The following is a 16,147-nucleotide window of genomic DNA, read 5'->3' on the forward strand; positions in this document are numbered from 1 at the left end:
AACATGTTTTACCTGAACCGAATGACAATGGCACGGATGAAGAAAGGAAATTTTGATTTGTAGATTTTATCACACTGCAAAAAATTAACACAAAAAGAAAATTTAAACATGGTGAAACAACTTCAAAATTACATTGTCTAAAAATGCCTATTTAAATGAAATAAAATGTATGATTTCAGATTTGTTCTCTAGATAAAGTGTCAGTCATTAAAGGATATATTAAGTTGAAATATTACTCACTGTCTCTTCAACTCGTCTTTTGCGATCTTGATATACACTGCTGGTGGGGTCTGTGAGTTCAGGTACATATTGTTCAAGGAACTGTAGAAACAGAAAAACTTGAACAGGTGCAGTCTGAGCTTTTGTAATTGTGATAGTGGTTGGAGCTGCTGTGGTTGTTGTTGCAGCAGATGTAGTAGTTGTTGGAGTAGATGTAATAGTTGTTGCAGCAGATGTAGTAGTTGTTGGAGTAGATGTAATAGTTGTTGGAGTAGATGTAGTAGTTGTTGCAGCAGATTTAGTAGTTGTTGGAGTAGATGTAGTAGTTGTTGCAGCAGATTTAGTAGTTGTTGGAGTAGATGTAGTAGTTGTTGCAGCAGATTTAGTAGTTGTTGGAGTAGATGTAGTAGTTGTTGCAGCAGATGTAGCAGTTGTTGCAGCAGATGTAGTAGTTGTTGCAGCAGATGTAGCAATTGTTGGAGTAGCTGTGGTCATTGATGTTGTTGTGTTTGTTGTTGGGATCACTGTGGTAGATTTAAAATGAGGACAATATGGACATAAAACATTTAACTAAGTCCCTCTAAAACCTGTAGAGACTTTTTGATCAAACATCACGAAATGTTACTCACATGTGGCACTGACAGTGATGGAGGCCCTTTCGATGTCAAAGCCTGTCACGTTTGAGGCTTGACTGATCAAAACACTTCTAATCTCAGTGTCATTTGGAGCAGATGAGTTTACAAAATGAAGTTCTATGGTGTTAATGACTGATCCTTGACTGTAAATGCAGAGACAAAAATGATAGTTTTGAATATTTAGGGCTTTAGGTCAGCGCTCTTAACATTATATGTCAAAATACTGAAATTACCTGAAGCTCACAACGGCCAAGGAGAAAAAGGAAGAAGGGAACGAGTTTTTGTAAGCAGGTTCAATCTGCAGACACAAAGCAGATTTTCTTAAAATCACATTTATCTGTTTGTGTACCTGATGTATATTATATGTTAAAATACATTAACAGAAGACTATTTAAAGGAAAAAGCTGAGGTCTTGACCCCTACAGAGAGTAGCTCTGGTAGATCACAGAGCTAACACAGACAGAGACTGACAACCATTCACACTCATATTCACAAATGTCATGGCAAAGACTGTCAATAAAGTTTTGTAATGTGTGTAGAATTAAGAGGTGAAAATGAATATAATCCATTTTGGAATAAGGCGGTAAAATGACAAATAAAATGGAACAAGTCAAGCGCTGTGAATAATTTCAAGATGCACAGTATGGGCAATTCAGAATCACCAGTTAATCTAATTGCACTAACATGTCTTTGGTCTGTGGGAGGATGCCAGAGCACCTGGAGAAAACTCATGTTAAAATGGAGAGAACATGTAATTTCCACACAGAAAGACCCAAGATTCAAACTCAGGACCTTTTTCCGTGAAATAACAGTGCTTACTACCAAGCTACCATTTTAAATTTAAGTAGTTAAATTACTGCGTGCAGTTTTGCAGTGATTCTTCCTTATTCAGTGAGATAAATGTAGTGTGTTCGGTGTTGAATAAGTGCTACAAAGTCAGGTTCAATGCATGAGGTGAAGATGTGAAAGACAGTAGACAGGTGAGTGAAAGAGAATCTGTATCTGGATTCATTAAACTTCATCACTGAAAATCTTTGTTCAAATATGAAGACATATTCAGTGAGAACAAGCCTTAAGGCCACTCTTGACAAAGTTTAAGAGCTTGTCTCCTTTGAGAGAAGAAAAAAAATCCAGCAATAATACTGACTTCAAGTAAAACAGACTGTAGGTAAATGAGCTAAACACCACTGGATGAATTATCCATCCCTGGATGTGTAAAGCTTGGCAAAAAGGTTTTCCAAGTTTTATAACCTTGCTAGCAAAGGTTCTCCTCTTGACTTGTTCCTGCTCTTAATCAGTCAAATTCTTGTACTTGTCTGAGTATTTAGGGTTTAAAGAAAAATGTAAACTATATTCTTTAAACATACTTCTTTCTACTTTCTATTAGGTAAGAACACGACTTTGCCTTCAACTTCAGTGACAAATGCTTAGAAGTCCAACTAATCCACATTCTGCATTGTTCTTCCTTTAGAAGAACAATGCAGATGGTCTGATGCCTTGCATCAATTTGTCATGTAGCTGTAGTTTGAAATTCTCATTCATTCATTCATTCAGGACAGTTGTCCTGGCACTTAGTTCTCATGGGAATTTTTGCATTTTTTCTTTGCACTTATTCTATATAAATTAAGTTCTAATTTTTTTTACCACCTTCATGTGAAAAAAATGAGAAGAAATTAGTATTTGAATATTTGCATTACTTTAATGATCAGATAAACTCTTGTACACTAACCTTACAAATTCTTGGGGAAAAGTAAGACTTACCTGCACCTTTATTGATGAAGATCGAGTTTGAAAAACTTCAGATGATGAATTCAACAAGTCTGCTGTAAAATTGCTTTGAATGGATCTAAAAACAATATATCTAATTGTCAGAGGTCCGGTGGTTGTGGCTGCAGATGTGGTTGTTTTTCCTGCTGTTGTGTTAGTTAGAGCAGGTGTGGGACTGGTTAGAGAGGTTGTTGGAGGTGCTGTGGTATTTGTTGGAACTGCTGTGGTAGTTGGTGGAGCAGATGTTGTTGTTGTGGGTACTACTGTGGCAGTTGTTGGAGCAGATGTTGTCGTGGGTACTACTGTAGTAGCTGTTGGAGCAGATGTTGTCGTGGGTACTACTGTAGTAGTTGTAGCTGTGGTGGTAGTTGTGGGAGCAGATGTTGTTGTGGGTACTACTGTGGTAGTTGTAGCTGTGGTGGTAGTTATGGAAGGAGATGTTGTTGTTGGAGCTGCTGTGGCAGTTGTTGGAGCAGTTGTTGTTGTGGGCACTACTGTGGTAGTTGTAGCTGTGGCGGTAGTTGTGGGAGGAGATGTTGTTGTTGGAGTTGCTGTGGCAGTTGTTGGAGCAGTTGTTGTTGTGGGCACTACTGTGGTAGTTGTAGCTGTGGCGGTAGTTGTGGGAGGAGATGTTGTTGTTGGAGTTGCTGTGGCAGTTGTTGGAGCAGTTGTTGTTGTGGGCACTACTGTGGTAGTTGTGGCTGTGGCGGTAGTTGTGGGAGCAGATGTTGTTGTGGGTACTACTGGGGTAGTTGTAGCTGTGGTGGTAGTTGTGGAAGGAAATGTTGTTGTTGGAGCTGCTGTGGCAGTTGTTGGAGCAGTTGTTGTTGTGGGCACTACTGTGGTAGTTGTAGCTGTGGCGGTAGTTGTGGGAGCAGATGTTGTTGGAGCTGCTGTGGTAGTTGTTGGAGCAGATGTTGTTGTGGGTACTACTGTGGTAGTTGTTGGAGCAGATGTTGTTGTGGGTACTACTGGGGTAGTTGTGGCTGTGGTGGTAGTTGTGGGAGCAGATGTTGTTGTTATAGTTGTTGTTGGTGCTGCACTGATAGTTGAAGCTGTTGTTGTTGGAGCTTCTGTGGTTGTGGTTGCAGCTCCTGTAATTGTCATTGGCGTAAAAATGGACATTGTTCCTGTATAGGTGTTAGATGTAAATGATCAGAAAAATCACAGGAATATCACAGGAATGATTGTTGCTATGTTTGTATATGCCACCATCTTACCCATTAAAATCAAGAACATAGATATAAACCATTCAACAATCATTCTGCTTTCCATTTAACCTGTAAAAATTAAACAGTACATTTATTCATCATGTAAAAACAATTCAACACATCAAATTTTAATCTATAACTCACATAATGCATTTATTTCTCCACTGTTGTCACAAAAAATAAATAAATACTAATAAACTGGCTGCTCGTTTATTCACAGGAGATCTCATAAAATCCTTTTAACATGAAATTCTCGATCACAAAAACGAAGAACATGTCATTTTCATTAAACTTTCATACTGGATTGCACAAATATGACAAGTTGTATCATAGAAACATCAATATCAGTTGATAATCTCATGCAAAGAGAGCAAAATTTGGGAGTTTCCAGATTGTGGCCTAACTCTAAATCAGTAATTTTCTTAAATATGTGCTTATTTTTAATATCCAAGACCATCATCTATGTCGGTAGAAATAATAAGAAATTTACTTACCTGAAATGAGAATATATATTGAAAAGTTACTGATTCTCATCTGATGTTTATTTATGATATGTCTATATTGCAACCCTTTTACCTTATGCAACAGTCCACATGGATATGTTGAATCAAAAAGCTGAAGGATCTTAATGAAGAACAAATATACTGCCTGTCAATATATATTGGCTTTGTCCATTATCATACACCCTTCTTTTGTTCTATGAGTCAGTGGTGAACTTTGTATCACAAAAGAACTTCTTTGTTAGTGATAATAAATATAAATAATTCTAACCTCGAGCTGTTATTCAAAGTAGTTATTTGTAAGTCATGCAAATCTATTTAAATACTGAATCCATTTCAGGTCAACAGGTAGTGAAGCTAAAATTCAATTTCAATGTTGGATTAAGTTTCAAGGAAGTTTGTTTCAATGAGCAATTTTAAAATACTGTGCAATTTACATCATCTTTTGTTCATCAAATAAAAAAAAAAGGACTGTAATATGTTAGAGCAACAACTAACTGCTTCACCAGCATCACAATTTACATTTTACATTTTCAAAACAAAGGCAAACTGCATTGAACCATGTTTAATAGTAATACAAGCAGATGAACTTGTAATATTCATATAAGGAGCAGATATATGTGCTTCAATAGTTGTTGTCATTCTCACAGTGATTGTTGTTTCTGCAGTAGCTGCTGAAGAAAGAAGTGTTGCATTTTCCACTATTGTTGTTGTAGGTGTGTATAACATCATGGTGGTTGCTGTAGGAGCTTGTGCCATAGTAGTCACAAAATTTGCCGGTTCAAGTACTGTTGTTGCTGAAGTATTAGTTGTAGCAGCAGGTGTCACAGTTACTGCAGTTGTTGTTTGAATAGTTGTTTCTGTTGTCATTGTATTGGCGGTCATAGCTGTCACAGTTATTGATGCTGGTTTTGAAGGGGCAGCAGTTGTTGTCATAGTGCAATTGGCAGTTGGTGTCAGTGACGTTGTTGTGACAGTGCCTGGAACTAAAAAATATTTTTCAAAAATGGAATATATATATTTTTGTACAGATGATGTTTTATTAGCCAATAATGTCTTGAACTACTAGAAACTACTACAACTTTGTTCCTGTCAAATACATCACTAACACTTAGAAATGGTGGAGTCGTCAATTGTCATCTTAGAGTAAAGGTGTATGTGTGTGTACCTGAAAATGATAGTGGAAAGCCACAATAACCACACAATAACCACAAGAAGCTCCCCAGAAGCCAGAGGTAGACAGAGATGTATCCAGGACAACCGGGCCATTGGCAGCCCCCAAGAGTACTGAGGACCTAAGGTCAAACATCACGGCGATATCAACGGTAAACCTTATGATTTTGTTCATTCGTGGAGACTTAAGAAAACCACTTAAGAATGAGGTCAGTAGGCTTTGATCTGGTAGGAGGCATAAAGATTCAAAGTGATCCAAAGATCCAAAGTGCCTTCCATCCATTTTTTGCCAGTTATCAGTGTTCGGGTGGCAGGACTAGCAGTTTGAGAAGAAAAGCTAAGATTTCCCTCACCCCAGCAACCTCTTCCAGCTTATCTGGGGGGGGGGCAAAGATGTTCCTGTGATTCCTGAATCTGCCTGCTGGTGCCTTCTCTTGGTAGGACGTCCCCAGAATACCTCACCTAGGAGGCATCCCAATCAAATGCCTGAACCACCTTATACGGCTCCTTTTGATGAGAGGAGCAACCTCTCTAGTCTTAGGCCTTTTCGAATGACCTAGCTCTTCACCACATCTCTAAGGGAGAGCCCAGCCATTAAAAGAAAGGAACTAATTTCTGCCACTTGTTTTTCCAATCTCATTCTTTTGGTCACCACCCAGCGCTCATCAGTATAGATGAAGGTAGGAACAGAGACTGACCACTAAATCATCAGCGTCACTTTTACATTCAGCTCTCTTTTCACCACAATAGATCAGTAGATCCAGAGTGATTCCATTCAATACAATTTTAATTCAAGTTTAAAGGAGCTTCATGTTGTAAGGCAGACCCTACAGTAATACAGCGAAAATTCCAACAATCAAACCCCCTATGAGCAAGGTCTTGGTTAGAGTGGGAAGCAAAAAACCTCTTTTAACAGGAAGAAAGCTCCTCTGCCATGACCAGTTGGGGGTGAGGGGAGTGACACAGAATAAAAAGACACACTGTGGTACAGAGCCAGAGGCTAATAATAACTAATGCAAAGAAATTAGATGCAAAGAGCTGTATAAATACATACCAAGTAAAAAAAGGAAAGTGCATCATGGGAAACCCAGCAGCCTAGGCCTATAGCATTGTAAATAATGGAAGGGTCCCCTGATCCAGCTGTAACGATGTGCTTTATCAAAAAGGAAAGTTTTAAGCCCAACCTTAAAAGTAGAGGGTGTCTCTCTCCCTCACTCTCTCTAATCCAAACTTGGGGTTAGTACCACAGAAGAGAGGCCGGGCTCTGCCTTCCATTCTAATTTTAAATAACTTACCACAAGTAAGCCAGCAGTCTGAGAGTGCTCTAATGGAGTGATATGGTACTATGAGGTCTTTAAGATAATATAGCGACTGATTATTTCAGATGTATGTGAGGAAAAAGAATTTTAAATTCATGTCTGGATTTAACAAGGACCCAGTGAAAGAAGCCAGAATCAGTGAAATATGCTCTCTCTTTCTAGTCACTGTCAGTAGTCTCAATGCAGCATTTTGGACCAACTGAAGGTTTTTCAGGGAATCTTTTGAGTTATTCCTGTGCACGCTGTGTCCTGCATTTGTGTCCAATCCTGCCTGCCACAGCACCTCACATGACACAGGCATTTACTCCAGTCTATTCTCTGGTGTTAGGTTTGTGGTGTTCCAGTAATTTATTTACTATTTTAGTTTGTTATTTATTCCCTTAATGAGTTCTCAGTGTGACTGAAGGATAATTAGAGTAATGAAACACAGTTTAGTCAGGGCCTTGTCTTTATGCTATGTGTTTATGAAGGTGTCTGTTTGTTACCTTGGTGTGTTCCCATGCCATTGGGGTTCCTTGTTGTTTTTGCCTCAAGGACTTCATACTGCTGGTACTACTTTTCTCCCACCATTAAAAAGTACACTTTAAGTTTATCTGCATGTTTAATTTTTAAATCATATTGATCTCTTCAGTGGTCTTTCATGCCATTTCTTGACTTTTCTTTAGTTTGATCATATGTTTAGATGTCCCATTTTTCTCTTAACGTGCCCTCTGTTCTCAGTTGCTAATCTTCCCTTTTTTGCTTTTTTACAACATACTTCATTGTACCTCTGCAGTTCACTTGATATCATGAGTGGTCTTCTTGCTCCATCCAAAAAGCTCAAAGCCTTGTCTTTGAGCTTGTTTTTGCTCTACAGTTGCCCTTAACTAAGCAATTCAAGGCAATTAATAGAAGGCCCTGAAGTCAATAATCAATAGTAATCTACACAGCAGCATTACATGTCTGAATACTATTGGGTGTATGTTTTATCTTTATCATCCTGAACAACACTGACAGTACTGAGTAGAGCTGATGGTTAAAAAAAAACAACAACAACAACAACAACTTTAAATAAAGAGAAACAGAGCTCAATTCTCTGTATAAATCTTCAATTCATTTAATGCAAGCAGTTTCAGTATATCATGACAGACTTTTTCTTTAGAAGGAAAAAGGAATTATTACATTGATGTAGTCTATACATTTTTGGGGGGTTTTATTCCTAATTTGCGTAACCTACTTGTATTTTTTATTATTACTATGCTGTATTATAATTATACAAAATAAATGCAAAGTTGCACACACTATCAATAGATTTAAACATATGAAACATGATTGGGTAATCATACAGGGCGTTATTCACATAGCTTATGTTTCAGGAATGCTACAGTCAGTCAAACTGTCCATTTGATGGAGGAGCAGTGCGGTGACGAGGAGTGTGGCGATTACATATCACAAATTCTTATCTCGATTTCATATGGTATTACTCATTAATGACACACATTACACACATTACACTTTCAGTGGATCAAGTTATTCCCATCATAGATGGGATTTCATCTCCTACTTAAATATGCAATCATGATGAAGTAGTATTATTGTGTGTATTACCCAATTTAATATCTAATTCTTGTGAAGCCATTCTTTGCACTTTACCAGAAGGTCCTCTCGGATTTTCAATGTGAACAACGTCCTTTTTTCATAGCCAATCACAGCAGACATTTCCAAAAGGAATTCCACAGGAGCATCAGGACATGTTATTGGTGGCCTGACATGAGCCATGACAGCAACACCATACAGGATGCAGTGAGCAGACTGCTCTTGTGGATCACTCCACTATTTACCTCTGTAAATGGGAAGGGGGGGAAAAGTCTTTAACAAATGGTTCTAAGATATTGCAATTCCTTTTTAACATGATTGCATGAAACATTGCTTACTTGTGCCATTGACAGAAACGCTGGCAGGGTCAATGTTGAAGGCTGTTATGTTTGAGATTGCATTGATTAAAACAATTCCAATGTCAGTTATATTAGGGACCCCTGAAGATGTAAATCCAATGTTCATTTCATTGATAATTGATCCACTTCTGTAAAATGAATAAATAAAAATATTGTGTTATTTTCATCATTGTATTAATATTATTATTGCTGTTGTTATTATTGTTGTATTTGTAAATTTCCATCCGTATATAAAACAGGAATTACCTGAATGAAATCACTGTCAGTGACTGGAATGATTTAAATGCTCTTCTATAAAATAGTGTAAGCTGCAAAAACACAAAATATTCTCTGAATGTATGTGCTATATTTTTAGGTTTTGTGTTTATTTATTTTCCAAAACAAACATTGAATTATAATGCAATATGTAACTTTATGCAATAGTATATAATTTTATCAACTGTTCATACAATTTCCATTTCGTTGGTCACATACTGAATCCATTTCCCTTTTCATTTTACTTTTTAAATCATTTGAAAAAATAGCAAAACAGCACTCAAATGCTGATAAAAGCAGACAGGACTTGTTAGAAGCACTCACATTTTTTAACATACAAAATTAAATGTGTTTGCACATTTGTTTTTACTGTGAAGATCATGCGAATCTTTCTAATTTTCACTATCCAATCAGGTTCCAAACTATGATGGGAAATTTACTACACTTATATTTTAAAAATTCTAAATATTTGTAAAGAAGATGAAAAAAACAAAGAAATCTATCATTATGCACATATACTGCAATACTATAATAGCTCGTGTTTTCTTTTTTTTAATAATATGCATATGTTTGGGTATGACATTTTAAGAAAGATACTTACTGTTGTCTCTATGAGCTTGCTTCGATTTATAAATGCTGCAGATGTAGAATTCTTCAAGTCTTGTGTGAATGTTTCATTTGAGGTGAATGTAAGCATTACTCCTGTTACTGGCTCAGCTGTTGTAATTGTTACAGGTGTAGTGTTTGTAGGAGTCGTTGTGGTTGTGTTTGTGTTTGTAATATTCATTGGTGTTGCAGTGTTTATGGGTGTAGTTGAAGCTGTTGTAGGCACCGTAGATGTATTTGTTATAGTTGTGTTGTTTGTAACATTTGTTGTGATTGCGTTTGTAACTGTAGTCATCATTGGTGTTGTAGCGCTCACAGTTGTAGTTGAAGCTACTGTTAAATGCCAAGAAAAAAAAACAAGCCGTTGCTTTAACAAAAAGTTTTAAGATATTGTGAGTTTAAAGTATAATAACATTAAATATTGCTTACCTATTTCACGGACAACAACAGAGTCTGTGGTAATGTTGAAGGCTGTTATATTTGAGGCTGAATTGATCAAAACATTTGCAATATCAGTTATATTCGGCACAGCTGAAGATGCAAACTCAATGCTTATGTCACTGATAATTGATCCACTCCTGCAAAAGGAACAACCAAAAATATTGTTATATTTTCATTGCTGTATGACACATATTTGTAAAAATTCATCTGTATATAAAAAGGGAATTACCTGAATGAAGTCACTCTCAGTGACCGGAATGATTTAAATTTTTCTTTGTAAAAAGGTGTAAGCTGCAAAAACACAAAATATTCTCTGAATATATGTACTATATTTTTAGGGTTTGTGCTCCTTTATTTTCCAAAGCAAACATTGCATTTACGCTGCAATAAGTCATTTGCCAATTTTGTTTACAATACATACAATTTCAGTTTCTTTGGTTACATATTGAATCTGTTTCTTTTTTAACTAAATATTTTTAATCTTTTGAAAAAACTCAACAGCAGCACACAAATGCTAATAAAAGCATACCACTTTGCAGGACTTTTCAAAAGCACTCAAATTTAAAACATGATCCAGTAATACAAAGTTACAGTATATGTGCATGCACATTTGGCTATATTGCTGTGATCATGTGAATAATTCCAATTGTCTCTTGCTTACTCTATGCAATCATATACAGGTACATGTGATGTCATACTAAAATGACTTATATATTTTTTTAAGTTATGTATGTATGTGCATGCATATGTTTGGGTATGAAACTTCAAAAGGATACTTACAGTTGTCTCTATGAGGCTCCTTCGCTTTATAAATGCTGCAGATGCAGAATTCTCCAAGTCTTGTGTGAATGTTTCATTTGAGGTGAATGTCAACAATAGTCCTGCTACTGGTTCAGCTGTTGTAGTTGTTACAGGTGTGGTGGTTGTAAGAGTCGTTGTGGTTGTGTTTGTAGGTGCAGTCATCATTGGTGTTGTAGTGCTCACAGTTGTGTTTGAAGCCACTGTAAATGCCAAGAAAAGAAAACAAGCCTGTTTTAACAAACAGTGTTAAGATATTGTGACTTTAAAGTACAATAACATTAAATATTGCTTACTGATGACAGGTGTGGTGGTTGTAGGAGTCACTGAGGTTGTGTTTGTGAGTGCAGTCATCATTGATATTGTAGTGCTCACAGTTGTTGAACCAACAGTTGTTATTGAAACTCCAGTTGTTGTTGATCCTCCAGCTGTAGTTCCCCCAGTTATGGTTGAACTTCCTGTTGTTGTTGATGCCTTAGTTGTAGTTGACCCAGGAGTTGTGGTTGAATTTTGACTTGTGGCTACGGCCCCAGTAGTAGTGGAACTTCCAGGTGTTGTTGAAACTCCAGTTGCTGTTGCACCACCAGTTGTTGTCAATACCGCAGTCATCACTGATCCTCCAGTTGTAGTTTCCCCAGTTATGGTTGAACTTCCTGTTGTTGTTGATGCCTTAGTGGTAGTTGACCCAGGAGTTGTGGTTGAATCTTGACTTGTGGCTGAGGCCCCAGTAGTAGTGGAACTTCCAGGTGTTGTTGAAACTCCAGTTGCTGTTGCACCACCAGTTGTTGTCGATACCGCAGTCATCACTGATCCTCCAGTTGTAGTTTCCCCAGTTATGGTTGAACTTCCTGTTGTTGTTGATGCCTTAGTTGTAGTTGACCCAGGAGTTGTGGTTGAATCTTGACTTGTGGCTGAGGCCCCAGTAGTAGTGGAACTTCCAGGTGTTGTTGAAACTCCAGTTGCTGTTGCACCACCAGTTGTTGTCGATACCGCAGTCATCACTGATCCTCCAGTTGTAGTTTCCCCAGTTATGGTTAAACCTGCAGTCGTGGTTGACACCCCAACAGTAGTCGAACTTCCAGATGTTGTTGAAACTCCAGTTGTTGTGACAGTAACTGATGTGCTCACAAGCTTTATTACCACTATATGCAAAAATGACAACAATAAATGCTTTTTATAAAGCTTTCTTTTGGATATGTTTTTGCTTTTTTTTAAATAAAGGAGTAACTTACCTATAAATGTCAACAAAACTTTAAAGATTTGTTTGTCACCCATTGTGGCTGGCTCTTGAACCTGTAGTATTTGACGGTACAAGTATTTACGCAGCAATAAACAACAACAAAACAACAAACATATTAATATACTTTCAAATCTATAGATATATTTATATTAGTTTTAAGCACATGTGAACCTTTTCCTTAATTAGGCTATTTGCAATTCAGTTTGCTTTTTGAAAATCAAAACTGATTTGTGCTGCTGTTTTGGACTGTTGGTCAATGCTAAAAAGAAAGAATTAGCATCACCAAAACCCTCAACTGCTATCATTAACCATAACACTACACTTATTTGCCCTGATTATTAAATCTAATCCTGTTACTGATAGTTATTCACTTTTAAAATACTATTAAAGATTCTGGTTCTGTTTTTCTGTAGCATGACTAGAACAACAAAAAAAAAACCAAACAATTTCTTAAACTGCATTTCATTAAAAAAAATGAAAAAATCATGAGCGAAAATAACATAAATAAATAGTAATAATCTATTTTATAGATACAATTAGAAACACTTGCACTCCCTGTATATGGACTACATATGAAGCAATGCACTTACCCTGAGCAATGGTCTAATGTGTAAGCAGCCGCTTCGGGTGACTGCTCCCTGTTCTTGTATGATGCCACCAATTTGTTCAGGTTTTATATATGTTCCTCTGAGCTTATGACACGTCAGTGAAATATGAAACAAAAGCATTTACTTCCTGAATAACTGATTCATTGCCATTTTCTTAGTTTGGACAATGAACAATCCAGAGTTCTGTGGTCCATTCCTTTCACATGACTTAACCAGATGCCATTAGCTTAGCGGTTGAACAGGCAGGGCTGCAATTCTTCAAACTCAATCTGTTAGAGCAGGTTCTGCTCTTTGATTGTGTGATTTTCTTTTTCACACAGACGAGTGTAAACATCTATCATAAACTGAATTTTGATTTGAAATCCACTATGGGAGCAAAGCTGCAAAACTTGTTACTCCTTCCATTACATTCATGTGGTTCTGCTATGCCCACTGTCTACTGACATTCCCATCAAACCTGGTCTTTTCTTTTTCTTTGTTTCCTTTGGGTTTTTCCTTGTTTGCTCCTTGTTTACTGTGCATTAGTTTTGGGGGGTTTTTGTCTTGTAGTATTTTATTATTTCAGTGGTGGGTGTGCCATTTACTTTAAAAAGATGATGCCACATGTGGCAAACTAATGCCACGTGTGGCGATGTGGAGACTACATTTTAGATGTTCCATTTGTTTGTGAATCAAACAAATGTAAATTGTGCACTCCAAACATGCCTGACATTTACCTGCATGCTATTTGGTACTGCACCTCAGTTAGACACATTTGAAGTCAAATTACAGGTCACCTTTCACACTTTTTGAGCTGCTGGATGCCAGTGTACCTGTAACTCTATATCTCAGTCAGCTTATCATCTGTGCGAGGTCCACCTACTTATTTTCTCTTTACAGCTCTTACTATTCCTAAGAATGTCACCTGTTATGGTCCGTGGGAGTGGCAGGGTTTTTCCACTGTGTGTCATGTCTCCTCCTCTGTGCAGAGCTGTCCTTGTTCTCTCTCGGGAGCTGCACCTGGAGCTGATTAACGCAGCAGCATTTAAATCCAACTGTGACAACTACTCTTCACCAGAACGTCAGCTAACCAGCTGACCATCAGGCGATTCATGTATTTTGCTATGTTCATGCTTAGACTCACCTTGCTTTCTCTTGTCTCTAGTTTTATCCACTGACATTCTCTCCACCAGTGCACAGTTCCTTTCAACCCGGTCGCTTGACCTACCTGCCCAATCTCAGCCATAGCTCTGGTAAGGTCTCGACTTACATTCTCACCTGCCTGCCTCCCTGTTGAAGTCACGGACCATCTCAGATTGGATCAATTGCACACTCACCCGCACATTCTGTCAGGGGCTGGGTCTGTGACCCACCGTTTTATGTTATTTTTTATTTTTTGTATTAATATTATGTCACATTCATGTACTATTCTTTTTTTTATGTTTATTTATAAGATTTTAAGACAATTACATAAAATCACACCAGACAAAGGAAACAATGACATCTAAGCACAAAAAGAAAGACAAAAACTAAAACTAAAAAACACACAAACAAAAAAAAACAGAACAGAACAGGAAAACAAGACAAGAAAATAAAAATGACAGTCCAAATCAAAAGTTCAAGAGAAATGCTAGTGTCCAAAGAAGAAGATCTTTTGTGTGAGGTTAGACAGGGCAACAAAGAGTTCACCAAGTCCAGAAGATGTGGGGAACAAGTCCAAGAAGGAATCAGGGTCCGGCACAAGTGCGGTTTCACATATACGCAAAGAGCAGACAAATAGGTTAAAGTTTATGTTGAATCCCCATTAATATAAATGAGAAAAGGGCCCCAGATTTCAACTAATTTAAAATGAGTGTCAGCCAGACAATAACTAACCTCTTCAATATACAAACATGCAATCATCTCAGGTAGCCAAAGCCTAAACAAGGGAGGAGATGGTGATTTCCAGGCTCTAAGAATAAGTCTTTTAGCTACAATCATGCCAAACATTAAGGCTTTCTAAGTGCCAATGAGGTTAGGGAGCAACCTAGCACTGCAAGTATGCATCTGGCTTTAGTTTTAAGTCATAAATCCAGTTATATATATTAAATATCTCTGCCCAGAAATTCTTGAGTGTAGGGCAAGACCAGAAAAGGTGGCTGAGGGTTCCTTCCATTGCTTTGCATTTATCACACAATGAGGAAATAGATAGAAAAATGCTGCTTTGTTTTAGGGAAATGCAAACGATGAAGGACTTTGAACTGTATAAGTTGTAATCTGGCATTAACAGAGTATTCTTTAATCTTCTTCAACCCATTGGCCCACAAAGCATCCGATAGGTCTACTTCCATGTCCTTAACCCAAGCATCCTTGATGTGGTATGCATGTGCTGTAAGTGTAAAAAGTATTGATTAGGTGTTTGGAAGTGGGATTTCTAATCAAATTATCATAGAATTCCCTATGAGCAGGGGGCTGATCCAGATGGGAGAAAGAGTGTTTAACAAAACTCAACAGTTTTTGTGTTTTTGTGTCTCCTTTTACAGCACAGGTGGGCGGGGCGGCGAGTCACTGAGCCTCTTGTACACCTGTTATTTATCAGACGTTTTCATCAGAAGCATTCTTACACTGTGGCACGACAGATGCCTAGTGTCAGAATGTTGTCCTTTCAGGAGTGCCTGTGCCACCCACCTACTAGAGCCTGTGGAAATCATCTTTTGAGGCAGTACAACCTTTTAGTCCTCATTCCAGCATTCCGCCTCTCAGTCTCTCTCCGTGCCATCTCGTCTGGCTTCTGACAACTTCCTGGAAGTTTGTATTGCCAGACTGTACCAAATAAGCTCTCCAACTCTGGTTAAATTCCCGTTTATGTTCATTTTCGGTTTTCAGCAAAACACTCCTAACTCAAATCAAATCAAATCAAATCAATTTTATTGTCACATCACATGTGCAGGTACACTGGTACAGTACATGTGAGTGAAATTCTTGTGTGCGAGCTTCACAAGCAACAGAGTTGTGCAAAATACAATAATGTAAAACAAGCAAAATATAAAAATGGCTAATCTAAAAAGTAATAAATATATGTACAATATGTAAAGGTATATACATTACTGAATGTGTATACTAAATATGTTTTTCTACGTGTGTGTGTTTGAGTGTGTATATAGTATGTATATACATGTTTTACAAATGAAATAAAGTAAACAATAAAATAAGATATATAAAATATACAGAGGTTGGTATGTGCAAAACAGTGGTATTTATATACAGTATGGAGTGCATAATGTTGAAGTTCCAGTAGTGAGGGTGAGGTGTCTATGACGTGTTCAGCAGTCTGATGGCCTGGTGGAAAAAGCGGTCTCTTAGTCTGCTGGTACGAGACCGGATGCTGCAGAACCTCCTTCCTGATGGAAGTAGTCTGAACAGTTTATGGCTGGGGTGACTGGAGTCCTTGATGATCCTCTCCGCTTTCCTCAGGCACCGCTT

General features: G+C 37.6%; 1 protein-coding gene across 1 annotated transcript; it reads right to left on the bottom strand.

Annotated features, from left to right (window-relative positions):
- Nucleotides 1–601: 601 nt before the first annotated feature.
- LOC135932676 (integumentary mucin C.1-like) lies at nucleotides 602–3,728 on the bottom strand. Its single transcript, XM_065470251.1, has 3 exons — nucleotides 2,886–3,728; nucleotides 1,088–1,152; nucleotides 602–743 (listed from the first exon to the last, which is right to left on the bottom strand). The coding sequence occupies exons 1-3, from the start codon at nucleotides 3,726–3,728 to the stop codon at nucleotides 602–604; spliced, it is 1,050 nt and encodes a 349-aa protein (XP_065326323.1).
- Nucleotides 3,729–16,147: the final 12,419 nt, after the last annotated feature.

The sequence above is a fragment of the Pelmatolapia mariae genome, linkage group LG3_W (assembly GCF_036321145.2).
Source record: "Pelmatolapia mariae isolate MD_Pm_ZW linkage group LG3_W, Pm_UMD_F_2, whole genome shotgun sequence".
In the NCBI taxonomy this organism is placed as follows: Eukaryota; Metazoa; Chordata; class Actinopteri; order Cichliformes; family Cichlidae; genus Pelmatolapia; species Pelmatolapia mariae.

Coding starts and splice junctions, on each gene's coding strand:
- LOC135932676 (XM_065470251.1), bottom strand. CDS start 3,728: ATGACAATTACAGGAGCTGCAACCACAACCACAGAAGCTCCAACAACA. Junction 1,153..2,885: donor CTGCTCCAACAACTGCCACA/GTAGTACCCACA, acceptor TTGTGTCTGCAG/ATTGAACCTGCTTACAAAAA. Junction 744..1,087: donor TTGGCCGTTGTGAGCTTCAG/GTAATTTCAGTA, acceptor AATCTACCACAG/TGATCCCAACAACAAACACA.